Here is a 27941-nt window from a genome sequence, read left to right as displayed (position 1 = left end):
GATAAAACCAAATCGAAGGAAAGATAGTACAACAATTTGCAAGATCATTGATACAATGTTGGATGCGCTTGATGTTGCCTCATTAAAACCTTGCTAGGAAAAACCCGGTGGGACAAAAACCTAGTCGAAGGAAAAAGAGTACAGCACGCAAAATAGTTGGATGCTCCCCTTGATGAGTTACTCCCCCTATTAACAGCAAGCTTTAATTTGACTAATTGATAACTCATCTCAAATGTCATCTCTAGACAGTGAAGTTTTGCAGTGATAGTATACATATGCCTTTAAGAATATCAGTAGGGGATCATCCATTAAATTCCTGTTGAGATTTAAACAATGCCAACAATATATTGTTCCACTATATCAAGTGGTTAGATATAATTCTCAAATCTCATGTACTCCCTATTATAGATAAGGGATCGAAAAATTAGAAAGAAAGAAATCAATACTTGGATCATTGGAGAAATTACATGGCATAATCAGTTATTAATATATACAAATTTTCGTATGTTTTCAAAGGCTCTTCAGGGGATCCAATTGATTTATCCAAGAGTTTTGAATACGTTACAACGACATTGAATTTGAATTCGAATTCAAATTTGATTTATCTATTATCAAAGTACTTATCGAGGCAATTTATACCATATTTATGGTAATGAACTTAAGTACATAATTTGAGCTTCAGGCTCTTTGAATCCTTCAAGGATTTGCTTTAAGCAACTCATATATTTCATGGCAGTATGTATATTTCAATAGAAATTGGGCTTTAAATCCCTTAAGAAATCGCTTGGTAATGTGCCTCAAGCATTTCATAAATGTAAATCTTAATATGCAGTGAATACGTTTCGTGGCTGCATCTATAGTAGGAGAATATCAAATCTCATGTCTCAATGAGAAATCGTGTGCCATATTAGTGAATTAATTTCGCTTTACAACAAACACTCATTTATAATCTCTAATTTGATGTTTGAACTATAGGTCTAATTAATCTACGTTTCTCAATCATAATCAATTTTACTAGAATTGCCTCTTTCCAGTTGGCCAGTCATTTTATTTGTCGACATTATCATAAACATGGTTTCACATCATTGCTTAATCAATTCAGTAAGTACTATGAATCAATATATCATTGATGATCATCTTGTTTGTATCTCACAATTCTCTTATATGCATACATAATAGATATTTCAAACTATTGGGTACCCAAGCCTCTTCAGCGGCTTTAATTCTCATCTCATAGACTTGTGTCTTTTCTAAGACTGTCATCTCATTTGGATGATCATTTAGAGAATGTGGATATAATCAATTGGGCTTGTATGGACCTTTCAATATGGTCTTTACATTTTGGAGCCTATAGATTTACAACGCTAAAGGTGTGTCATATATTTATTTGTATTATTAGGTTGTCTCATAAGCACATAATCCTGAACAAGGGCATATGCAACCGTAGCATGAGATTTTGTCACTTTATTTGTATCAACACATATAACAATTGACTTGCAATTTGTGTAAGTGAATGATCCTGTGAACATTAAGTTCACAGTAATGCTTTCCATAAATTTCATGCCGTTCATCTGGAATAAGTTTTCCTCCCCTTAATTGCAGGAAAATTATCACTCTTTATGGGTTCATGATATTATATTTCATTCTAAAATTTCATAGTTCAACTGTTCAAATGATCTTTGAGCAATTTACTTGCTCTATCATTATTAAATGTTCCTCCAAAATCCACACCATAGAGGTGGAGCTCAATATTAATGATCCCTAAAAGATAATTGTCATCAAATTCAACATTTGAAAAATCTAAAATAATCCAATAGGGATTCAATATATAAAAAGAACTTTAAGTTCATGTCAGATTTTGATCAATTCAATGAGCCTCAAAATGTGTGCTATAAGATCATAGAACAATAGGTTCTTAATAATTTCTTTATATATGTAGAACTGTAGGTTCTAATAAATCATTGAATTTATCGAATTGTGACACTTTTGATTCCAATGGAAATTCAAGAAACTTCAGGTTTTTTTTATTGAAATTTAGGGATATATTATATTCCAATTTAATTGTACACTTTGGAACATTAGGTTCTTCAAAATCTTTGTACATGTACAGCTAGAACAATAAGTTCTTGAGAGAACATGAACTTCAAGTTCATACGATATATTTTTGTATATATGCCCAAAATTTTGTTCATGAAACAGGCTCCAATAGAGCTTTTGCATGTCATGCATATTAATTCTTAGGACTCATCAAGTTAGCACTTTGTTCCTTTCATTATTGGCCCATAACATTTAATTAGGCTTGCAAACCCTACAATTGCACTAAATATATGCATTTTCATGTAACAATCATATATGGAAATTTTATCAGGCTCATGGTCAAGGAATTTTTATTCCGATTGTTCAAGGAACTGTAGGTTCCAATTTATCAATGAATTTTAAATTCCTGATTTGGTTGAGGAGCTATAGGCCCTCGTTTTAATATGCACAAATTGAGATCTCTTGACCCTCATTTGAATTGTACAAATATTGAAGATCTTTAATGCGTCCATAGAGTTTATAAAAATTGGTGATCTTTTGGCCATCATTAGTATATCTATGAGAATTGAGGCATTATTTGCTCTCATTCAATCGTAAAATGACCCATGCACTTTGGCTCTCATGATAACCCATGCACTTTGGCTCTCATGTTATGCATTATTTGCTCTCATTCAATCGTAAAATGACCCATGCACTTTGGCTCTCATGTTATAATCATTGAGGCACTTTGCTCTTAAGCAATAAGAATTGAGGCACTTTGACTGTCTTCGAATAGGAATTAAGGCACTTTTGGCTCTCATGTAATTTCATTAAATGTGGATCACTTTTTGCCGCTCATACGATGTATTAATAATTGGGGATCTTCTAACCTCCAAGTGATTTGATGAGAATCAAGGATCAAGGAATTATAGGTTCTGATAATTTAATTTTAAGATTGAAGAACTTCTGGCCTTCAATCAATTTCTTAAGAATCAAGGAATAGTATAGTAGATTTTGATCATTAGGGTGGAGGAACTTCTAGCCCTCAATTTCATAAGATCAAGGAATAGCAAATTTCGGCCGATCATTGGGGTGAAGGAACTTCTGGCCCTCAATTTCATAAGATCAAGGAATAGTAGATTCCAATCTTTGAAGTTGAAGAACATTTGGCCCTCAACAAATATCATATGGATCAAGGGACTGTAGGTTCCGATCTCTTTTGTAGGATCAAATAATTTGATCTAGATCTCTTTTGTGATAATGATAATACAATATCATAATATTTGACATGTGTAATAACATGAAAGTAAAAATCTTTTCTTTTCCATTCTCAAACCGATCGAATCTCACTTATCAATTAATAAAAAAACTAACGAGATTCCAATCTAAAAGAAACAAGATTATTAAAGACAATAAGAATTGCACATCAGCACATGATAAATAACAAGTGCAATAATCATGATAAATAATAGGGATTAATACCATTTTGCTCCCCCGACTATTACACTTGTATCAGTTTGCTCCCCAGACTTCTAATTTGGAAAATTAAGGACTCTGACTTTTTCAATTTTGCCAATTGAGGTTCTTTTGTCAATTTACACATTTTTTATCCAAATCTTTGAGGGCAAAATGGTCCCTTCCAATTAGATCTTATCATTTTTTCCTCATGCATCATTTTTCCTCTTTTATTTCTTGCTAAATTTTGCTTGATCATCTCGACATTTTAGATGAAAAATGTATAAATTGACGGAATAACCTTAATTGGAAAAATTGAAAAAGTCAGGGTCCTTAATTTTCCAAATTAGAAGTCTGGGGAGCAAACTGATACATGTGTAATAGTCTGGGGAGCAAAATGACATTAATCCCTAAATAATATGTTAATGAACTAATTAAGATGTTAATAAACAATATTTATTAAAATCATGTTGTTGCACTTAGGAAAGAAAAGCAAAGAGATCTGCAACCTTTTTCTCTTATACTGACTTGGGATCATGACTTTAATTTCATGACAATGAATAGATCATATATGCATAGAACAAATCTCAAAGCAAGTATATATAAATAGAAATCTGCATATATATCATAGGCACTAATCATATATAAGTGAATCAAATTGATATCAATATCGATCAAAAACCAAAATAAAAAGAAGTAAGAGCATGCATATACCCAAGCCGCGAGATCAAGGTGTATACGGTAAAGAAAAAGGATGCAAGTTTGTATAAGAATTCCCTGTTAATAATATAGTAATTAATATTTATATATCAATACATATATGACTAATTAATTATATGACAATCAAGAAGTATATATCAGACTTATCAGTAAATAAATAAGATGAAAGATTCTGGCCTGTGAATTCAAGAGAGGCACGGCAGTCGCTGTCCTAAAGTCGTAGACGCCTTCCTACGTGCAGGTTATGGCGGTCGCCTAAAACTCCAAGATACAACCCAATGAACTCACAGATGTCTGATCCACTATGCACGTCAAACGACAGACCAGTTGTCAAGTCAATATCGATTGCCCAAAAATAGAGTATGAAAGTTGAGAGAGTAGGATATAAAAGAGGATAATAGAGGATGATGAAAGTCAGAATAAAGGACAAGTGTATAACGTTATTTCTTCAGTCTGATGAGATTTCTATTAATAGAAATCTACATGCCTCTTTTAAAGAGTCATGACTGTTGTATTAGGCCCATAAGAAGTTACCCTTAGTGAAAAGTTATAACTGTTCAATTAAACTGACAGAATATTTAAAATCAAATAAATTAGTTTTGAATCTTAGATATAAATAAATAATATTATATTATATTATACCAACATTCCCAAACTGTGATGGAACTTAACTTTTCCCTACTTACTTTATTATTGCTGCATGTGGTATATATATATGTTTTGATGAATACTGCACTCAAGATCGAACAGGTTAGCAAAATTGATGAACAGTGATGGAATAAAATCATGTAGCCATATGATAATTGAAAACATGGCATAATTAAGGCATCTAAAACTTGAAGAACACCAAGACAGAAGTAGCCTATAGCAGCTAGTGTCCAATCTAATTAAAAAAAACATAGAACACTATAACGTGTTATAAAAATAATAGAATAGAAAAAAATAATCAGAAATTGAAGGATGATCTTTTTCCCCACATAGGTTCTTTATTTATAGACTTCATGAATGACTTGAGATGAAAACTCAAGTCTCCTAATTACCGTATTAGACTCTGGATAGGAATAAATAGTTCATGTCAGTTATTTGGTGTCAACTTATATTATTTAATTACCTAACTATGTAAACCGGACTGAGCTTTTAATATTCTCCTTACCTGACTAACTAATACAATCCACACACTCGAGATTAGATAATACACGCTTAATTATAAAGACTTTGGTAAAATAAAAACACGCTTTCTACGTGAAAACCAAGAGATGCTCTTTTCATCTTCTTGTCGTTCATCGTCCCATCACCATAGCCCAGCCTCCGGCCACCACCTCAGTACCCCCTCCATCCCGTCACCTTGTCGGCAGTTAAGACCAGCAGCCCTCCACCTCTCTCTCTCTCTCTCTCTCTCTCTCTCTCTCTTTATCTCTCTTTCTTTCTCCCTCACTATATAATACATCAAATAAATAACAAATACATCTAATAAATGCATTAGCTAAATATAAACAGCCAAATAAATAATAATATTCATAATATTTTATAATTTAAAATAATTATAGTGCAGTTTAGCCTCTTAATATGACACGACACCAAACGTGTGATATGATTTAGTCTTTAGTTCAGCTTACTCCAGCATAATCCAGTTTAATTCTTACTAATAGTCTAGGGCTTTGGGCTAACACGATTCAGTTGAACAAATAGAACCTTAAAGTTTTAGATTGCGTTACGCAAAATACTATTTTTTAGGAGGCGTAGGTGCGTATAAGCCTAAAAAAATATTATTTAACGGCAATAATAGACGAAAGTGAAGTAACGTACCATAGCTTCCCACTAAAACAATGGACCAATCCTTTTCTTTGTCTTGTGTTTTGTTTTTTGAAAAGTTCAGAACCTTCAGATACGATACGTAGATAAGAAGAAGAAGAAGAAACAAAAACGAGTTAGACTAGTAAACACTTTGATCCCATCTCCAAGTCCAACACGTGCTCTCCTTCTCTCATTTTGCTAAGTCAGATTCTCCTTCCTTGGGTTTGGCTGCCTTTTCGGGCCCTCCATCTAATTATTTATTCCAGAAATCAAAATCATACAAAACCCACATGGCCTGGAAATCCGCAAAGCCTTACAGGCGCTACCCTTTTCATTTTGACGGTACTTCTTCAAGCTTCAAACTCTCTCCTTTTCTTTTTGTTTCTGTTTTTCTTGTTCTCACTTTCAAAGAAAACTCTACTTTAAAACGTTGTTGTAGAGTTGAAGCCCAAGTTTTGTTTCCCAACAACAAAGAAGAAGAGGAGCACAATAAGAGCAATGGGACCCCAAGCGAGGCTGCCTGGTGTGGATGAGAAATTGCAGAGGCTTCTAGATGCTAACATGGATGAAGCTTCCGCCAGAAGGCGGGCTCGTGAGGCCTTTAAGGAGATTCAGCTCAGGATTGACCATATTTTATTCAAGGTATTATTGCTTTTGCTTTCATTCCATTGCTTTTTGTGTTGCATTGGGTTGTTTTGTTTGTTTATGGTATTGAGAAGTTTGCACTTTTGGGCTGTTTTTGAGTTCGATGGAGTTGTGATTTGAGAGATTGCAATTGGGTTTTGTCGTGGGTTGATGATGGTTGACACTGCGACTCTTATGGGTCACGGTTTATAGGAATCAGAGGTTAGTTCAGGAATGCTTTGTTGTTAATAGAGAAGTTGATGAACAATTTTAGACATTAAATTGACATAAACTATTGTTGTTTAAGAAATTTTTGTCCAAAGCTGAGTTTCGTTTATTCCTGCAGTCCACACAGCCACACAAATAGATACTCAAACTGACTGTGCATTTTCTTCTTCTTTACTTTTAGTCATGTTTCTGAGATACTAGTTCAAGATGTTTTATAATTGATAAGGGTTACACACTTTCTTGTAGTCTTTTGATTATAAACTTGAAATAGTTGTTCAGTAATAGTCATTGTTTTGTGTTTGGTTGCTGTGCAGACACCAACTGATGGATTGAAAATGAAGGAGGTAAGAGCTCTTTATTATAGTAATCAAATTGTCTTTATAATTTTATTGGTATTGTTTCTTCAAAATAGCTGTTATGCATCATTCTAGGATAAGTTGGTCATAAGCATTGGGGCTCCATCTGTAGATTTCCAAAGTTTCTACACACTACTTTTCATTTGAAGATGGTCACAGCATATTCTATGGTGCAGTCATATGACGTGAATTCCAGGGGATTGGAGATCTTCTCCAAGAGTTGGCTTCCAGAAACATCTCGCCCCAAAGCAATAGTGTGTTACTGTCATGGTTATGGAGATACTTGCACTTTTTTCTTTGAAGGCATGTAACCTGTCACAGGACAATAGTGTTAACCAAATTGCAGTGCTAGACATGCTCAGTAGTGGAACCTAATCATTCCATACTATCTGCAGGAATTGCGAGGAAGTTGGCATCATATGGATATGGAGTTTTTGCAATGGATTACCCTGGATTTGGTCTTTCAGAAGGTCTTCATTGCCATATTTCCAGCTTTGACAGGCTTGTAGATGATGTTATTGAGCATTTCTCCAAAGTCAAAGGTGTGCTAAAATAGTTATTTAACCTTCCTGCTAGAAATTTTGAGTGAGAAATTTTTGTTCTGAAACTAAAGACTAGGATATTTAGACAGGAGATCGATTGACATCTTTGTGCAGTCAATAAGTAAGCTGACCATCTTGGGTTTGGAAATGAGAAACATGCACCTGAAAAATCAACTCTAAGCATTATTTGTAGCCTGTACGCTTCTGTTAACTTACCATGCTGCCTTGACCAATATTTGGGACGGTAATGTGATAATTTCCAGTATAACAAGGCAGAGTTGAATATTTTGGAAACTTTTAAGCATCTAGAAGAAGAGTTGCAATAGTGGTTAGTTTAAACCATACATGAGGGCCATAGATTTTGGAAACTTAATTAAAAATTTTCCATTCTATGGCCTCTTTTTAATCCTTATTTCTGGGTCTCTGTTTGCTTTACTTTAGGAATATTTTAGAGGATTGAGGCAACGAGGTCCTCTTGTTGGCCTCTCTTTCTGATCATAAGAAACCTTAGTTCACTGATACTTGAGGAAAATGTAATGTATGATGGGTTTTGGAAGTTTTATCAGCCCTCATCAATGTATGGAAATTCTGTGAGTTAGCTAGTTTCTAGGTTTTATCTTGCTTCCACCTACTTGCAAGTATTTCCTGGGGTAAATTGTATTAAGTAGACCAGTGCTTGAAAAGTTAAGAGGAAGTCTGCTATTTGGAAGAGTTGAATTGGGATTTTAAGCAACAATGGAGAAGAGAGGAAAAGGGAGCGAGAGATTCATGCTGAAAGAGGCTGGGGAGAATTAAATATTTCACTTGATCATTAACTTTCTGTATTGTAAATTTGTAACCCCAGTCAAAGATAAAAGAAGAATAATACCCTTAATAATAAAAACTAGTAATGCCAACACACCACTTCAAGCTGGCACTTATATATTATACACGTCCAGTTTGCATAAAATTGAATAAAAAACTTTACTTGAGATGCCCTTAGTAAAAAAATCAGCCTATTTTTCTCCTGTCTTGATATATGGTGTGAAAATGATGCCTGCGTAGTTTCTCCCTGATAAAGTTCTCATTTCACTATGCTTTTGATCCCATTATGTTGAACTTCCTTTTTGTTTTTTCAATTTATTTCAGATTGTGAGCAGTATTGATTGCAGTCTTGTTATCGCTTAATAGTCTCATAGGAATACCATGTTCAAAACCCATATCCTTTAGAAATATTTGTAACCATAGTAATTCACATATTCCATGAGCCAGATCCTAAATTTTCCTTCTGCACTTTACCTTGCAACCACTGATTATTGCTTACTTTTCAAGCTAACAAGGTTACCTCCAATAAGTATATAGCAGCATGGGTTAGACCTTCTATCATCAGCAGAACTTGCTCAATCAACATATCTTATGCTTCCACTTTTTCAGTGTTCATTTTTAGAAGAGAAAACCTCCTTTCTAGGAGCATATTTCAAATATCTTAAAATACAAAAACTGCCTCAAGATGTGGAGACGGAGTAGATGCATAGATATGCTAATGCCCTCTCTCACGTGCAGCCGCATCTTGCACATGGAGAGACAGAGAGAAACATATAGGTGCAGCCCCAACTTGCACCTTGCAAATTAACAAAGAAATTGTTGAATGGGGATTGGAGGTTCCGAATCTAGGACCTCTTGCAACCAAAGATTTGATACCATGTTAGACAACCACTAGACTCCAAAAGTTTAAGCTAATGGGAATGCGCCAACAATGTAATTATAAAGCTAACGGTAGCAAATAAAAAATTTTCAACTATATGTGATAGTGAAATGTGGATGACAGATACAATGAGTTTTCTTTATCAGAGGATGAGTGGAATCAGATGTTTATGTGACTCTATTCTTTTCACGGTTTTTAATCAAAAGATGCCACCATAATCTTGTTCTTGGTGGAAATTTCCCCAAATGAGCCAATTAAATGAAATATTCAAAGTCACTTCTGAAATTTTTTCAGTTACCAGATGAAGCAACTTTGATGGGACATTAACTTTTCTTTCTTAAGTGATAAGACAAATCAATTTACTCCCTCATGGTCCCCATCCATCCCTCCCAAAATAAAAGTGATGAAACATAATTTCAGGGGAATTTTTTTCCTGACATACCATACCTCTTTTCACATACTTATTCTTTTGTACTCTGCATCTGAAATCATGAATTAAACTTCTTGGCTGGGGGAAGGAGCCTATGCTTTATCGTTGTTGTCCTGTGCATAATTTATTATGTCCTATATAATATGTTTGTCTCTTCTTCGAACAAGAACATAGACAAAATGACAACTTCATTGCCACTCTTAATATTTACTTAAGTTGATTTGGACTGCAGAGAACCCTGAGTTCCATACTCTCCCAAGCTTTCTCTTTGGACAGTCCATGGGTGGAGCTGTAGCACTGAAGGTTCACCTAAAACAACCTAGTGCATGGAATGGCGCAATACTAGTTGCACCAATGTGCAAAGTAAATTCCGTAACCCAATTGTGTTAGAAACACTGCTTTTTCTTTGTTTTCTACCTTCTTTTAACTGAAAAGGTCTGTCGTTTTTCTTTTTGTAGATTGCAGATGATATGGTTCCACCATGGCTACTACAACAAATCCTGATTGGTGTTTCTATGTTCCTTCCAAGGCAAAAATTAGTTCCACAAAAGGATCTGGCTGAAGCAGCATTTAAAGACTTGAACAAAAGAAAATTGGTTTGTCTCTTTTCTTTGACGAATCATTTTTAGCTTTCTCTACTGTTATCTCTTTTTTTTTTTTTTTTTTTTTTCCAATCATATCTTATAATTTCATGCCTCTTTTCTTTTAGTCTTCTCTTTGAAATTGTGGCTGAAAACTAGTATCCTTTCCCCGAATTCAGGCGGCCTATAATGTTATTGCTTACAAGGATAAACCACGCCTGCAGACTGCTGTAGAAATGCTCCGAACAACTCAAGAAATAGAACGCCGATTGGAAGAAGTATGCAATTCCATGACTTCCCTTTTATTAAAGTTGAAATTTCTTTGGTTGCATTAAATTCTGTCCAGTCTGTTTTGCATGCAACTTTTCCTTTAATATGTGGCATCTATTGTTGGGTGTTTCCTAATCTTTCTTCTTTGTTCTTTGAGTCTGAGAACAGTTCAGGAAACTACATAACTAGATGGGAATTGCTATCAACTTAATCCACTGTTGTATTGGTCTATCTGAATTTGAAGTAACTTAAAGCAACTACAGTATAAATGGATTTCAAATGCAAAGGAGAAATGAAAATCATTCCAAGATGTATCGGATATAACCTGCATCTATTGTAAATTATGACTAGTGATATAGAGTAGAACAAGACAACTACACCACAACCCACAGACATCTATGATGTGTTTTTATAAGCCTTTTTTTAAAAAAAAAAATCCAGTTTTAAGCAATTTATTTGGCTCATCGTTTGCTCTGTGAAGTTCAAGTTGTCTTTTCAGAAAATAAATGAGGTATTCTACGTGGAGAATACTTTAAATTTTTTTACTGTAGCAAATGCTTGCCCTATATAATACTGCTCAGTTTTCTCTGTGGTTTTGGGGAAAATTTTTAAGAGGTTCCCCTTAAAAGGTTGCTCTGATTTAAGGTCTATCTCGGTCTTTTGATATGTATACCAGGGAATGCATAGGAATGCAGCTTTGAGTTTTTTAGAATTTTCAGAAATTATGTTTTACCTGAAAATTTGAGTTGATTTCAGTATAATCTAGTAACAGCAGTATATAGAAATGTAACTTTATTTATGTTACTTATAATGATTATCATTGCAGGTCTCGCTTCCATTATTAGTCCTTCATGGAGAGTCTGATACTGTAACTGATCCATCTGTAAGTAAGACCCTGTATGAGAAAGCAAGCAGTTCCAACAAGAAGTTTATCCTTTACCCGGATGCATACCATTCCCTTTTGGAGGGTGAGCCAGACGAAATGATAGTTCGAGTTTTTGATGACATCGTTTCGTGGCTCAATGACCACACCACAAAAATACAGGCAGCTAATTGCTGTGTGCATTTGGGGTTGTGATTAAGAAAAGGGTAGATAAAAAATGAAAGAAAAGGAGCATTGATTGATTGTATTAATTAAGACAACAATTCAAATAAATTATAGGTTGCAAAGTCTTTTCATTGGGGAGGCTGGAGCCTTTGGGTGTGGACCTTTTGTCATTTAAGATTTCACTATTCAGCCAGCATTTTCTTTTCCTCTTCCTAAGATTTCATCTTTCTTCATTCCCATAATGGAAGATTATAGTTATAACTTGGGAAGAATATATGATTACGATTGAAACAAGTAAAAATAAGTGCAATATACAATCCAAATCCTCGAGACATACATCCAAAACTTAATTTGTTTAATTCACTCAAATATATCAACCAACAAAAGACAACTCAGCTTTACATGGAAAGCCCAAAAGCGAAAAAAAAATCATGGGACATTAATTTAGCATAAGAAAAATCACTATGAAGCAAAACCATTAGCTGTTGTAGTTGTTTTTACTTTTTAGTCGATTCACAATACCACTTTCTCAACAAATAGAGATGACTAAGAGAGTGAAATTTTTGAACCTACCTAAGAACTCCATGTGATATTAAGATGCTCATGTAAGTCACTATGCAATATATTGGAAACAACTCCTGTAAGTCACTAATTAGACATTATCAAATTCCATATATGAAAATTGTAAATAATTAATAAAATAAATTTGCACTCTCATTCAAAATTTCACATTTTGCTAACATTTTTTTAGTATTTCTCTCAAGTTTATACAAATACATATATTTCCACGTTTTTGAATCCTCGATATTTCCATTGATACCAATATTTAATAACGTGAGTGAGATGACCTAGCAGTGTGGTCCCCCCTGCCCCTGCCCCGGCCCCTGCATATTGCCCTCTTCTCTTTTCCTTAGATTTGGTTGTGGTCCTTTGTGGCAAAGAAAGGGGAACAGCTTACAAAATTTCCTAATCTTCAAATCCATATTGGCTTGTTCCATTCCTTGCTTATAGTCACTAGTCACCTTTATGCCAAGCCTCTGCACATTTTTCTCTACGAGAAAGAAATAAGAGAAATTAGTTTAATAATCTTACAACAAATCTAAAACTACTCTAGGCTAATATATGGTTCTTATGTGAATGCGATTGAAGCACATAAATTTATTAAATTAGCATGTACTAGTACTATGGAATAATCCAATTTGATAAGCTGAATATGTTTCAAATGGAAATTAACTTGGTTTCATAACTTATGGAACTAATTTTGCATGTGCTAGACAAAATATTAATTATTTTGAATATAATGTGTTTAGTGTCAGACAGCCCGCAACTCTTACGAAATGAGTCAACAATGTATATTATTGCTTATGCTTTAAAGTAATTCATGTAACGAATTAACATAAAATAGCTAGCAAGAATCTCACTAGTCCGTGTAGCTTCATACAGATGATCATGTGCAGAAGCTTCAGAGGAATTAAGAAGGACAAGTACAACGCCAATGACTAGGCCTATGGCAAGAAAAGCCTTTGGAAAGTTCATGTTTTTTTGCAAAACAAAATAGTTGAAATGAAGAGAAAGGACAATGGAAAACACTTTTTTGTAGATTTGTAACCAAAGTACTGATTGAGGGAATAGAGCTGGGTGGCTCTCCCCATATATAAGAACTTAAAAAGAGAGTTAATTTTAATTCTAGTGCAAAACAAATTGAAAAGTTTATTTATTTATTTTTTTTAAAGAGGCACCGATTCATAAAATTCACCTTCTAAAATAACCTTTAGTAATCTTGAAAGATGTTAGATAACGACTTAATATTTCATCATCCAATTCATTAATAGAATAGTTGAATTAATACTCTTTTTATTAAATAAAATGAGATCCAGACTGGCTAGGCCCTTTGGTCAAATAGCCTTGTGTTGTAACCTCTTCTATTATTAAATAAAGTGAGGTCTTTCATTAAATAAGTAAAAAAATCAGTCTTCATATTAATTAAGCCTGTAAAAAAAAAAAAAAATTAATATTCAAGCCCTTAAAGCAGTAAACGAGACAATGAGAAGGATTGTCATGCAAAATGCATTATATATAATATCGAATTTCCTTTCAGGTAATAGATAGAGGTAACAAAACTTCTCCAAAAAAAAAAAAAGAAAAGAAAGAAGAAGATAGCGGCAACAAAAGAGTTTTATTTAGAGTGCATGCATGGTAGAATGTAGATGTAATTAATTAGGTTTGTTAGAGAGCACGAAATAACACTTAATTATTTGATCGATAGAGAATCCTCTCATAATCTTGAAAAGCTAGATGACATGATCATACAGAGAATTCTATCGTGAGTCTTCAATATTTGTTAAGAGGATCCATTTTGATAAGAATAATAGGATCACATGAGAGTCCCAACTCTAAATGCAATTCAATAATCTGAACCGTTTATTTGTTAGGTCCCAACTCAAGGATAATTCTTACAAAAAAAATCAACTAAATCGGAAACTGTTGAGTCATCTAATTATGACCAAATAAATAAACGAACACAGTGTGCTTCCTATAAATACTAAAATAATCATGATCATAATCAAATAGTCAAACTAGTTCTGATTTGGTTGATTTTTTACATGAATAATTCTTATATGATAATTTAAAAATTAGATAGTTCAAATCATTGGACCACATTGCGGGGTGGCCCACCAATGCAATCCCTTTTGCTTCAAGTAAAAAATATATACAAAAATTCTCGATGCAGGGCGTTCGTCTTTAATTAAAGAGCAGGCGTGTATTATTATGATTTCTCACCATTTTTGACACTTCAACATTTTAGGGTATATGATTCTATATTTTAGGGTATAGGAATATAAAAGCATAATTCAAGGTTATATTTTAGGTTTTAACTTTCGAGTTTTAGGCAAACTCGAGAATTAGGGCGAGCTTGAGAATTAAAACGTAAAATCAAATTGATGAATGAGAATTAAAACATGAGAGTTAAAAATGAGGAACGAGTCTTAATTGACGATTTAATACTCGAAAATATTAAACCATGCCATGAATAGGTTCTACGGCCCAAAACTCGAGAGTTACAAACTAAAATCTATCCGAGGAATGAGAACTCAAAATCATGAGAGTTATAATTGAGGAACGGGTCTCAATTGATGATTTATACCCTAAATCATTAAACCATACCAAGAATAAGATCAAAAGATGAAAAAAAAAAATCATAAAATATATGTGTCTGTTCTTTAACTAAAGAATAGACGTCATGTAGAGAGAAAGCCCTATATATATATTATATATAATCCCCTTCTTAAGAAGGGATCCCTTTTTACGTGAAAAAAAAGGTTCACATTATTCGGGTTATCTCACATTGCGAATTAATAATCTAAATCGTCTAATAGATGTACATTTAAAAATCATCTTTACAAAAAATTAGCAAAATCAGAATTTATTTAACAATTTGATTATCATCATGATTATTTCAATGTTTATTGGAAACCCTGTATTTGCCTATTTATTTGGTCACAATTAGATGACTGATGGTTTTTGATTTAGTTGATAATTAGTAAAGATGATCCTTAAGTGGGGACCTAATAAATTGACAGTTCGACACAGGATTGCATTGAGGGTTGGACCCTACGATTCCATTTTATTCTTATAAAAAGGAATTGTTCTTAAGAAGCTCCTCCTATATATATACATCATTTTGGGTCCACCACACGATGTAATCTCATAATTCGAAATGTTTATTTTTCAGGCCCCACTTAAAAGATCATATTTGCAAAAAATCAACCAGAATTCATTTATCCATTTGATTATTCTTTTAATCATTTCAATGCTTAATTTTATAAAAAACATTGTATTCATCTATTTATTTGATCAGAGTTAGATGACTAAATCAGTTCCGATTTGGTTGATTTTTTGTAATGATAATCTTTGAAGTTTGGCCTAAAAAATGGATGGTTCAGATTATGAGACTACATCGTGTGGTGGACCCAAAAGGGTACGTGTTTTGTATTACATTACTAACCAGTTTGCTTTAGAGCACTATTATATATATAAGTGACTTCTAACGATGGGTCCTCATTTAGGGTAAACAAGAGATTTCTTGTGGACCCATTCCGAAATATAATTTGATGGTCAAAGTCATCTAATTTCTAATTCTTTATTCAAGGATCATTTCTCTACAAAATATTAGACAAATAAAAACAATTTAATCGTTTAATGAAATGATCATCATTTTAAGTGTTAAAAGAAATCACTATATTCGTCTATTTATTTGATCACAATTAAATTTCTTAGTGATTTCCCTTATTAACACTGGCGCTCTAATACTAACTAGTTAACAGCATACTAAGAAGCTATAACCACCATTTTAGGCCCTATAAATGATGTAATCTCATAATGCACACTGTTCATTTTTTAATGCACACTTCAAATCATCTTTGCAAAAAAAAAAAAATCAACCAAATCGAAAGTCATTTATACATTTGAGTATAATCACAATCATTTCAATATTTTATTATAAATATTGCGTTCATCTATTTATTTGATCACATGGATAACTAAATATTTTATGATTTGGTTGATTTTTTTTTTTGCAAAGATGATCCTTGAAGTGAGACTTAAAAAATGAGCGGTTCAGATTATAAGATCACATGGTGTGGTGGGTCTAAACAGGCTGTTAGCTTCTTATTAAGTTGCTAACCAATTAGCATTAAAACGCTTATATATATACATAGTTAATAAGGGAAACTATTAAGACATCTAATTTTAATTGAATAAAGAGTTCGTTAATTATAAGGTACTAACAAAGCAAAACATTAACCAAAAACACCCAATTCATTTCTATTAACTTGCAGACACTTTCCACCAGCCCAAAACATAACATGTGGACACCTTCCAAAGACAAGCATCAACGCATCACTAAAAGGACGGAAACTGAAACTGAAACTGAAACTGAGCCCACCTATTATAAAATAATACCAGTGACACAAGCTTAATCTAACCCAACTATACAAACAGCCTAAAACCGATCTCCTTCTTTTCTTGGTCAAATCGATCTTATTCTTCAACTTTACCAAACTGATAGTTCCATCTATAATAATTGCAACTGCAAGTCTGCAACTCCAATAAACTGCAGTTTCACTTGCAATTAGTAACTGCAATTGCAAGTTTGTAACTCCATTAAATTACAGTTTCAGTTCACTTGCAGTTTCAGAAATTGCAGTTTCACAGTTTCAGGCACGGGGGTGGAGCTGGCTTCTCCGATAACTCTTTAGGCGTTGTTATAATGAGGAACTTGGCTTGTTCTTCGACTTTGGCGTTTTCTCTCTTGCTCTCCCTTGTTGCCAGAGGCCAAAACCTTGAATTTGAGTAACCAGATTCGCCGGAAAGGCCGCCGACCTTTGGAGGTTCAATCCTTTGATTGTGGTGGATTCTGGGCAATCGGAACCCATGGGAAGACTCAGCGTGACCTGGGGAACAAAACCCAGGTGGTGGGAAGTTGCAACAATGCCGAGATTGGAGTCAACGTCGGGGCTTCAATCGGGTCTGGGGGTTGCTGGGTGTTTCGAGCTCACATGGATGAAGAGGGAAGAGAGAGGAACTCATGGGTGGTCCTCTCATTGCCATCCATGGCCGGACGCGCACACACCCTGACGAGGAAAGTTGCAGCGAGGGAGAGCGAGATAGAGTGCTCGGGGAGAAAGAAAGAGAGTGATTAGAAAGGAGAAATTTCAGAAATGAGGGAGAGAGAGACACGTGAGAGAGTTTTGAAAATATTAAAAAATTAGCAACCATTGGATTGCTTTGATGGCTAAGATAGAAAGCCTGGTACCAAACTGATACCAAGAAACGGGTAACCAATCCACTCTCAAAGTGACCTAATTGTTAAATATTATAAATATGTGTATTACATGTTACAAATAATAAGTAAGTAATTATTTCTAGAAGAAATAGACAATTGTATATATAGGTGACTATTTTTTACACGATAACACAACTCGAACTCGACACAAAGTTAGCAGGTTCATGTTTACTATTTCTTGACATGACCAAAAATATGACACGATCCGCAAAACACAAATTATAAACATTTCGGGTTAGTGTCAAACATAACTAACACGATTGTGATACAATACACACGTTTTAGTAGTCTTTTATAAAGAAAATGAACAAATTTTAGTTTTATTTTTTAATATGCGTTAGATGAATCATTGTATAATTATAGAGTTTTTTTTAATGATTTTCTTAGTTTCATGATTAAATAGAATTTTGCTTTATAAGTGCTTCATAAGTGATAGTTTTGGTTTTAAAATATCGGAAAACTGTGTTTAAACTTTTTGTTCACAAGATAAATGGATCAACCCGAACACGAAGACGCTGATAAATGGGTTGAGTTTGGGTTTACTAGTATTTAACACAAATACACGAACACGAACACGGCTCACTAACACAAATGGTCACTTCTAGACGAACATAGTGATTTCGGTAAACATTTGAAATGATGACCATTAATTAATCGAATGGTTGAACGATTTTCGATTTATCTAATTTTTTGCACAAATGATCCTTGAATGGAGACAATTCTATGGAAAATAAACGGCTCCCATTGTCGAACTACAATAATGTAGAGTCACACAAAAAGTCTCTTATTTACTCTTATATAAGGAATCCATCATTGAAAGACACCTATATATATTATAGTATATATGGGAAAAGATCACTTACTAAATCAACAATAAATTCTATGTATGTGTGACCATGCCATCTTTCAAAGACTACGAGAGGTTTCATTAACGATCAAATAATTAATTGATATTTCGTTCTCTCGAACAAACCTAAACATATAATTAACAAGTTTTGTTGGAAGCACATACAAATTTTTATGAAAATTTCAAGTACTTCATGCAAAAGCACTTGAAAGTGCTTCATGAGTAAGCTCCTGACAGATGCTTCTCAAAAAACCACTTAAAAGCGCTTTTGTAACCTAGAATCACTTTTACTTATTTCTACCAAAAGCAACCAAAAGTCCTTTTACTAATCTGAAAGTGCGTTTGGCAGTTATAAAAGCATTGCCAAACGGGGATCATCTAATATTTTTAAACATTTTCTTGGCAAAAGTAACTTGCACTCAACGTTATCCACATATATTCAATTTATAATGTTCCTATCATGAATCTTCCTACTCACATGTATAATGTATTCAAGAATGTTTCTTTTGTGAAAATGATTGGACCTAAAAATTCGGCATGGTCCAAATAAAGACAATTGCAGCCAATAAACCTAGCCTAGGAGTGTGCGGTTTGGAGGTGCATCAAAAGCTCACAAATTTTGCAATGAGCCTTTCTGGCTAGTTCGTATAGGGAGAAAGCCTTCTAGAAGTCCGAGAGAAGACTCTCTAGATAATCGTTTACTCTTCTCCCACCTCCATTCCCCTTTCCTATTCCCTTATCTCATTTCTCTCTCGCTTATGAATCTTTTCTTGGGTTTGCGGGGAGCTTTTTGAGGTTCCCTACTAGTGATTTTTTTTTTCTTCTCTCTCTCTCTCTCTCTCATTTGTTAGGGTTGGTTTTTATTTATTTATTATTTTTTATTATTTTTATTATTTTTTTATTTTTATCTTTGATCGTTTCTACATCTTAGCTTGAGTTAAAAGACCGTTAATTAAGCCTGCCTTTGAGACCGTGTCACATGTGCGACCGCATAGGACCCCACCTCTAAAGGGCTTCCAAATTTGTTTAAAATAATGCTATGGAGACCACATTGTATACTACCTCACCAACATAAATAGATCTTACCCTTATTAGAAATTTGACACCAAAATATGATCTACCTAGCATTATTTTTTTCTAAGTCAAGTAATTCATATAAATTGTGTTAGAGGAAATTATAGAAATGATTCACTTATTATTCGCTAAGTCTCGTTTTGGTCTACAAATTTTTTTAAGTTTCATATTGATCCATGAATTGTCTGATGTGTTCCATTTTGGTCCAAAATAGATAATTTTGTCCCTCAAAGTCAACTCATTGGTACAAAACTGAGGGGCAAAATTGTCTGATTTTGCCCGATTTGGACCAAAATAGAACACTTCAGATAATTTGTGGAACAATATGGCACTTATGCAAAAAATTTGTGGACCAAAACAAGACTTGGCGAATAATAAGTGAATAATTTATGTAATTTCCTCATTGTGTTATTTCATAATTTTCATCCTAAAAATGTCTTTGTCTTTTTTAAATGCCTATTGTAAGGAGATAGGCTCTCTGATGTGTGGATGGATCCAACGTTTCATTTGCTGTTTTTTTTTTTTTTTTCCTTTCTCTTGTTTTGTAATTTGTTACTTGTGAAATTTTGCTTTTATTATTTTATTCTAGCTAATAGACTAATAGTCTGCAAGTTCATTTTTTGGGACGTACACCCCCTTATTTTTAAGTGTTTTTTTTTCCTTCTTGGTTTAGAATGCACCCGATCGATATTCTTTTTAATTGACATATACTTTAGAAAATGTGAGATGCGTGCTATTTTACTTTTTTTTTCCCCTTTGATTTATACATAACTAGGAGGGATTTCCAATACATTTGGAATGCTTAACCTTTCTCTTGTGGATGTATTAGAAATTGATTATGCTTATTTTATTAAAAAAATATAGATTATTCAAAAATTTTATATATAAGAAAATATTTTAACACTCTTAGCGTTTTATATTGATTGTTTAGTGGTCATGATATCGTGTTATCAAATTTTCGTCATATATAAAAAATTAATTTTAACATGTAAAAAAGAGCCGCATTTTAAACTTTAAACCTCATAATCGACCGTGCCATTAATTGTTGGGTCATTGGCTTTAGTTGAATATAGTGTTCTCATGGAATGAATCTTATTTGTTTTTCTTGAATGAAATGTCAAAACTCATGGAATGAGTTTGTGTATTATTAGTTGTCTGTCTCTCATCTCCATCTTCATCATAGCCACTCCTTCAAACACCTCACTATTGTTAGAGCTTTGAACTAGCAAATCAAGTCTCTTACCTCTTTTCTTCCATTCATCCTGGGTGTGGATTAATCCTTAGAGGGGTTGCACTCTCAACTTTATTGAGAGCCTTTTCTTAGTAATGCAGAAGGTGGAGGAGACATGGAATGAAGGCAGCTAATGGATGTGTGTATCTTTGGGTTCATCCCAAAGATATGTCTTAAGGGTAATCTCTAAATCCGTTTGTAGCATTAGAAACTAGTTTCTATATATAAATTTTTCATATGACTAACCATGACTTGGTTTTGGGATAGCTTTGTGAAAATTTTTAAAGTTACATGCTTCCTAACTTTGCTTCCGCTTGCAAGTTTTTCTCCTTACCAAAGCTATTTTCTCTTCATTCAACAAAAGTTACACTACATAGCTTGGTAATATTTTCCAAACTTTTAATATGACATTGTTTTGAAAAGTGGGGACCAAAATGAAATTTCATCCAAACTTTAAGGTCCAAGATGTGAATATGTGATTAACCCAAAGTAATGGAAAAGAAAAAAAGAAAAAGCTAACTACCTAAGGCATTAAGGCTAAGGCTACATACAGGTGTCACCTCAATTTCACATGAATGGCTGCTCTCCTATCCCTCCACACCATCCCCCAACTTCAACCCAACCTCTCTACTCGGAGAATAACCATAAGTCCCCGAGCTGTCCTCAATGGATCTCAAAGAATGAGAGTCCCTTACGAGCTCAAGCAGGAACAATCCCGTCTTTTCCATGAGCTCCCGTCTGGCCTGAACATGGAGGTAATTGTGCAGAAGGGCGTTGTAGAAAAAGAATCAGATGATAATAAAGAAAGAACAAGTGAAAACCCACCTCTTGTTTTTGTTCATGGAAGCTACCATGCTGCTTGGTGCTGGGCTGAGCACTGGTTGTCTTTCTTTTCAGCTTCTGGGTACGACTGCTATGCGATTAGCTTGTTGGGTCAGGTGGGTTCTCTCTGGTCCTCATTCGAAAAAAGGTTCCATTTTTTGTGTTTGCTTTGTTGTTTTATTGTTCCTTATTTTGGTCCAATGTGGGTAGCTTACAAATTGTGGCAATATCAGTTATCTTTCACCTTGTTGTCAACTCCACATCTTCTTGAAGCTTATTTGATCAGAATAGTGGAAGAATTTGATATTCTGGTTTATTCGCTGAAACTGTGAAATATACCAACAAGTCTATAACTGTATTAAATGTTGGACATGACAACTGACTAATGTTATATGGAACAGGGGCAAAAAAGAATTCGCCTCCTTTGCTCCATTTGAAAATACTTTTTTTTTTTTCCTCTGTTACAAACACAAACACATAGTAAAGAATATTGCTTTAGTATAATTACAAAAGTAAAAGGGACAGAATTTCAGTTCATTGCAAGAGATCATTTGGGCAGAAGCCCAACATTTACTGCTTCTGTGCAAATGGTGAATTATGGCTCATCTTAGAATATGAGCTGAGATATTCAAGGACTTGGAAACTTAGGTATGAGATATCCTATTATCCTTAGCTGCTGTCTTGCATAATCTTCGTAAATTACATGTTTCCAGCTGATAAATGGTATTCGTACTTTAATTGGTTTTCCCCCTTTTGATATTCTTCATAAAAAATTTGTACCCTAGTCTCGAATGCAATTGGATGTTTCACTGGGACCATCAGACCATGAAATCATTTAAGTTATGGTCTAAATTTGTATGAGGAGGTATTTAACCTCATGAGAATTGTAGCAACCTGCCTGTTGGCTGAAAACTGGAATTATGGGATCATTATGGTTATTAGTGTCAGACTGCTACTTTTAGGAAGTGTTATTTTGATGTTTTTTTTTTTTCCTTTTCATCCTTTACCTGTATATTTTATTCAAATTCTCAAAGTTTACCTCTTCATCATGTATGAAATTTGCATATTATGAATCTAGTGTCACTATGTTGCTTGTGAAATAATTAGGTGTTGTGCCCTCTTCTACGTCTATAATGATTATTAAAATTATAATTCATTCTTCCTTTTAATGTAATCTCGCAATATGATCCTCTGTGGCTCTGTTTGGATCTGTCTAGGACCGAACATCTACATCTGGTAATTTATTTTAGTTCTAAGAAATTGTTCTTGGTATTTAACTATTTTTAAGATTTGACTACCTTATTCTGCTCATCCTGATTTTAAGTTGCTTAATTTATAATGGCACCATCGACACATTAGCATATCTTGAGCTGGCATTGTTACATTGTTTGTATGCAAGAATCTGGTTCTGATTTGTCATACGTCTGCTGATGGTCAGGGTGAAAGTGATGCACCAAATGCTTCTGTTGCTGGTACTCTCCAGGTATTTTAGCTGTCCGCTAGCTTTTACCTTCTTTACAAGTGAATTCACTAACATGTGCGTGTCTGTGCTTCATAGTTTCTCTACCTGCTGAAATGCACTTCTTATTCCTGTTCACTCTAAATTCTACAGTAGACTCATGCAAGTGATGTTGCTGATTTCATCTGCAAAAAACTCACATTTCCACCAGTGTTGATTGGCCATTCTTTTGGAGGGCTCATTATTCAGTACTATATTGCTAATACTAAAACTGACCAATTTTTAGGTAACATATTTCTATTTATTTCAATTGTTCTTTGAAAAGGTAAATAAAATCTTCAGATGTATGAGCCATGATCTATAAGGGTGTAGTATTGGATACTATAATCTAGTTGAGTTTAGCGGTACATCTATCAAGATAGCACATACAAGAGAATATAAAGTTTTATGTAGTTGGCTAAATCCTGCCTACATGTACTATTGGAGGGGAGAAATAATCTGCTATAAACATTGCGAAATTACAATGCATGAGTATCTACCAGTTTCAGTCATTCTGTTGGATTGGAGAGCTGCAGTTACATAGGGTTCTTTCAGGTTTTGAGGGTCGTAGAATCTGATGGAGTTGCAAGCTTTGTTTTGTTTTATTTCTTATTGAGAGCAAGGATTTTTGGGGTGGGGTTTTGTTTTTCAGTTGCTGGTGGATATCTTATCCACTTGAAGTGTCTTTTGTACTTTTTTGTTGTTTTGATAAATTTCGTTTCCTATCAAAAAAAGAAAAGAAAAAAGAAAAATACCCAACCTAACACCTACAACCCAAGCCTTGAAACATTCCTCATTTCATTGTTTTCTTTATCTATCCGCTCCCTAAGCATGATTTGAATTCTCATACCATCATCTGTACCATGAAAACCCATCACTTTTCAGTTGTATTTTACAAAATTCATTCCCGGCTACCTGTCAAGGTCCTATCAATTCCCGGCTACCTGTCAAGGTTCTGTCATAAAAATCTCTAATGTGAGCCTGAAAACACAATGCTCTTGATATTTGATATAAACACTTCAAACAGTTTCCTTTCATGACCTGGCTTGTGACATAGCTTCAAACACATCATATTTCATTTTAAGTACTACTTTTTAAAGAGGTATTATCTTTGTACACTGTTTCTGTGCTGATTGGGCTTATTCTAAATCTAGGCATTGGAGGTTCATTCCCTAGGCTTACAGGTGCTGTTCTTGTCTGCTCTGTACCTCCTTCGGGTAATAGGTAATTAATATACTATCTTTTATCAGATTATTTATTCTTAGTTTTCTTTCGATTTATTTAGTCCAAACTGACATTCTCTTTATTTTCTTCAGTGGCTTAGTGTGGCGATACCTATTTTCCAAACCTATTGCTGCTTTTAAGGTTTTTACTTTTACTCTTTTATACAGCACCTCATTCATACTGCAAAATTGCCACAGGAAACTTTGGTTAATAGCTTTTTATGCCTTAATTATATATCTTCCTTGTGGTTGCATTTTTTGACTTAAAATATCTTGCTGCAACGTTTTTTTTTTTCTTTTTAATTTGTACTCATACTCAGTCTGTCAACATATCATTTACATTCTTTTGGAAGGTTGTGAGATACTTTGAGCATGCTATACCCTTTTCCAGCAATATTTTCAGTGTTCTCATGTGAACTTTACAATATATATAGAAGTTAGTTGCTCTAATGATTAAGGTGCTGTTCATTTGAACTTTTGAATAGGTTACACGCAGCTTGGCAGCAAAAGCGTTTCAAACTTCTCTTTCTCTTTGTAAAGAGACATTTTTTTCCGCGACTATGGAGGATCACCTGGTTTTACGGTTTGTTTACCAGCAATTCTTTTCAATTCCATTAGACCTTTGTTCAAAATGACAGATGGCATTCAACATTATTTCAGGTTTTAGGTTTAAGCATTAGTTTGTGTATTGACACTCATCTCTCTCTCTCTCTCTCGCATGCACAGAAAAATCGAGTAATCACATATACTTTGAGTCAATGTTCCCTGGAATGATGCTACAACAACTAAAATTTAATTCTGCTTTAAGTTTCCAGAAGCCGTATATCTAGACATTGAGCCTCACTAGAACATAAAATTCACAACTAAGAATAAGTACTTGCAGCAATGTGTGATAACTTATACACAACATGCAGTTACCAAAATATGAAATCAAAATATATTTATTCGTATTAGCTCGGAAATGAATGTGTGATATAGGATTTATAGTATTAAAAGGTGAAGGCAAATTTTGTGGATAAAAGATGACTAAAAGACAAACTTTATACACTTGAATCATAGCATGAGTATTTCAAGTTCTAATTATTCTTTACATGGTAGATCTTATACTAGTCATAAGTTAGTTATTACTATTCATGACCTTCATTTAGTTCGGATTGCATATTACTTTGTTGCATGATGGATAGGGGTAAATGAGTGGGTAAATGAACTAATCTTTGCCATGCAGACTCATGCTAGATCAAATTTTTCAATGTCAATTGACAAAACTTATGTACTGAAAGCCTTACCAAATTCTGGTTTAATGGACAAAGGATGGAGTGTTATTTTGATGTCTGAAATTCCTGGTCTTTGGTGGCCTTTGTCCAGAACAGTTTAGGGTTCTATCACACAGAGAGAATGGTTGTGTAAACTTTTGAAACGAAATTTAGGCTTGTTAGAGGTGCCAAGAGAGTGCCTGTGTCAAAGAGAAGTCAACAGCAAGAGAGGGTGTTTGTGCCAAAGAAGGGCCGACACTTAAAGAAGGTGATCATGTCAAAGAGGGTCAGAACTATGGGGTAGAAGAATATGAGAAGGCCTAAGTGAGTGCAAAACTCGAGAGTACTAGGCTCTTTTATGAGTTGTTGAAAATCCTTGTAATTGTTTTGTTGAGTGGATTTTTATCTCCTTCTCTTGTGGATGTAGGGAAATTTGCTGAACCACTAAAATTTGTGTTCTCTCTCTTTCTTGTCTTTCTTAGTTTACTTGGATACTTCCCTTGCACGGTTTGCATGATTTGTGTGGATCTTTTCACAAAAAACAAACTTTTATTCCCACAATGTATTCTACTTGTAAACATAACCTCTATAAGTTTTTTTGTTTGTCTTAGTTACCAAGAGCTAATGAAAGAAAGTTCAAGAATGCCATTATTTGATCTGCGCAAGCTCAATGCCGTGCTTCCAGTTCCTTCAGTACCAAAATCAGCTATTGAACTCCTTGTGTTGGGTGCAAATGATGATTTCATTGTGGTAAACTCCGTAGTTTACAGAATTTTTTTACATAATTAATTGATTCTTTTTTCTAATGCTCTGGACAGTACATGCCATTCTCTATTATCCACCATTTTGCCTGCTTCACTTTGTCCCCGTCATATTTTCTATACCAGGATGCTGCATAGATTTTTAAATTCTATCATACTGCTATGATCCTTGTTTCTAAGCAATTGTCTATCTGTTGATTGACTAAATATTTTTCGCAGGATGCTGAAGGCCTCAAAGAAACAGGCAGGTTTTATGGTGTTTCTCCTATCTATGTTGAAGGGGTTGCCCATGACATGATGTTAGACTGCTCATGGGAGAAAGGTGCCAAAGTTATCCTAGCATGGCTAAATGATTTAAAGAGATAGGAACTAGATGATTTGTGAGGCAAACTGTATTCAATGCATTGTGCTTGTGCTGTTATAGTTAACTTGATTATTGAGGTCTTGCAAAAATGAAAAAGAAAGCTGTTTTTTTTTTAATCATCTAGCTAACTGTCACCAAGTATAGAATATATGCACCCGTAGCTTTAATAATAACAAGGGCTATTTACACAAAAGTCAATAAAACATTTCAAAATTACAAATAGGTCAATGAAAATTTTTCTAAATCCCAAAATAGTCACCGTTGACTAAAATGAATAAAATGAAATTATGCATTATACAAAAAAGGACATAACAAATACTATAAATTACAGCTACTGTCATTACTATAGAAATTTCAAAAAATTACAAAAAGGTCTAAACTAACCAGAAACTGACACGTGTCCAAATTAAAGGTAACAAACTAGCTAACTGTGATTAATTAGTTAATACAGTTTAATTAACTAATTAATTAATTAATGTATATAACGTTGCAACGACTTCTTATTCAAGCCAAAGCCAAAATCGAACGCTTGTAGATCGCTTCAAAGAGGTCTTCTCCATCATGCCGTGCTTGGCCCGTTGCTGTGCTGTGCCCGATAGGCTAAAAACTTCGGCTCGGCCCGGTCCATTTAATCGTGGCATGCCTATTTTAATCGTTCTGTGCCATGTCGTCTTAGGGCCGGCTCGACCCATATGACACCTCTAGCTTTGCTTGTCTTTCTTTCTCCTTGTATACTTGGGTATCATTGTTGCAGTGAGTAACATGTCCCACAGGTCATGCATATTGTCTTCATCTTCATCACTCTTTTGCAACCAATAAGCAATTGGCATTGGGCATTCGCAATGAGGATGTGAGTGTAGATCAATGGTTCTTGACATGGTCTCTAAAAGACTTGCATATCTCATCATCAATTGTCTCTGTCCGTATCTGCTTTCCTTTTTGCTTTTCTTTGTTTTTATCTTTTCGTTGTTCTTGCTTTTCTTTAAGCTCCTTCATCTGCCAAAATTAAGTGTTTCAACTTTGTTATTTTTGGTATTTGTAACTGTGCGGCAGTTACTGATTTGTTTGAAATTCTAATTTTATGTAAACTTACATAGTCCGCTAAGTTTTTTCTTGGATAAACAATGAAGTCATTTTGTTGATCATCATTATCATCTCTACCATCTTGATCTCTGCCATCATTTACATTGTCTTTTTCATCATCATCTTGTCTTGTCATCCTTGATAAAGTCCTATGATTTCGGATTAAAAAAAAATAACGATAATATGTTTAGT

At 34.1% G+C, this 27941-nt stretch overlaps 2 protein-coding genes across 3 annotated transcripts; both read left to right on the top strand.

Moving 5' to 3' along the window:
- Window positions 1-6138: 6138 nt before the first annotated feature.
- On the top strand, window positions 6139-11923 carry LOC147286518 (alpha/beta-Hydrolases superfamily protein). The gene is made up of 9 exons (XM_086240444.1): window positions 6139-6327; window positions 6425-6627; window positions 7152-7181; window positions 7370-7496; window positions 7589-7735; window positions 10082-10212; window positions 10308-10445; window positions 10610-10708; window positions 11527-11923. The coding sequence occupies exons 1-9, from the start codon at window positions 6276-6278 to the stop codon at window positions 11776-11778; spliced, it is 1179 nt and encodes a 392-aa protein (XP_086096570.1). The 5' UTR covers window positions 6139-6275; the 3' UTR covers window positions 11779-11923.
- A 9370-nt stretch (window positions 11924-21293) lies between these two features.
- Window positions 21294-26764, top strand: LOC147286517 (alpha/beta-Hydrolases superfamily protein). Of its 2 annotated transcripts, none has more exons than XM_086242608.1 (8): window positions 21294-21683; window positions 23006-23050; window positions 23183-23312; window positions 24220-24289; window positions 24382-24430; window positions 24774-24871; window positions 26153-26291; window positions 26522-26764. In XM_086242608.1, exons 1-8 carry the CDS (start codon window positions 21321-21323, stop codon window positions 26666-26668), a joined length of 1041 nt encoding a protein of 346 aa, XP_086098734.1. In that variant the 5' UTR covers window positions 21294-21320; the 3' UTR covers window positions 26669-26764. The 2 variants fall into 2 exon arrangements, with proteins under 2 accessions (XP_086098734.1, XP_086098733.1); XM_086242607.1 differs by having other exon boundaries at window positions 22967-23050.
- Window positions 26765-27941: the final 1177 nt, after the last annotated feature.

This window comes from Dryas octopetala, chromosome 4, assembly GCF_963921425.1.
Source record: "Dryas octopetala chromosome 4, drDryOcto1.1, whole genome shotgun sequence".
Lineage (NCBI taxonomy): Eukaryota > Viridiplantae > Streptophyta > Magnoliopsida > Rosales > Rosaceae > Dryas > Dryas octopetala.
The sequence above is the reverse complement of the archived record's forward strand: the minus strand, read 5'-3'. Positions and strand labels throughout refer to the sequence as shown.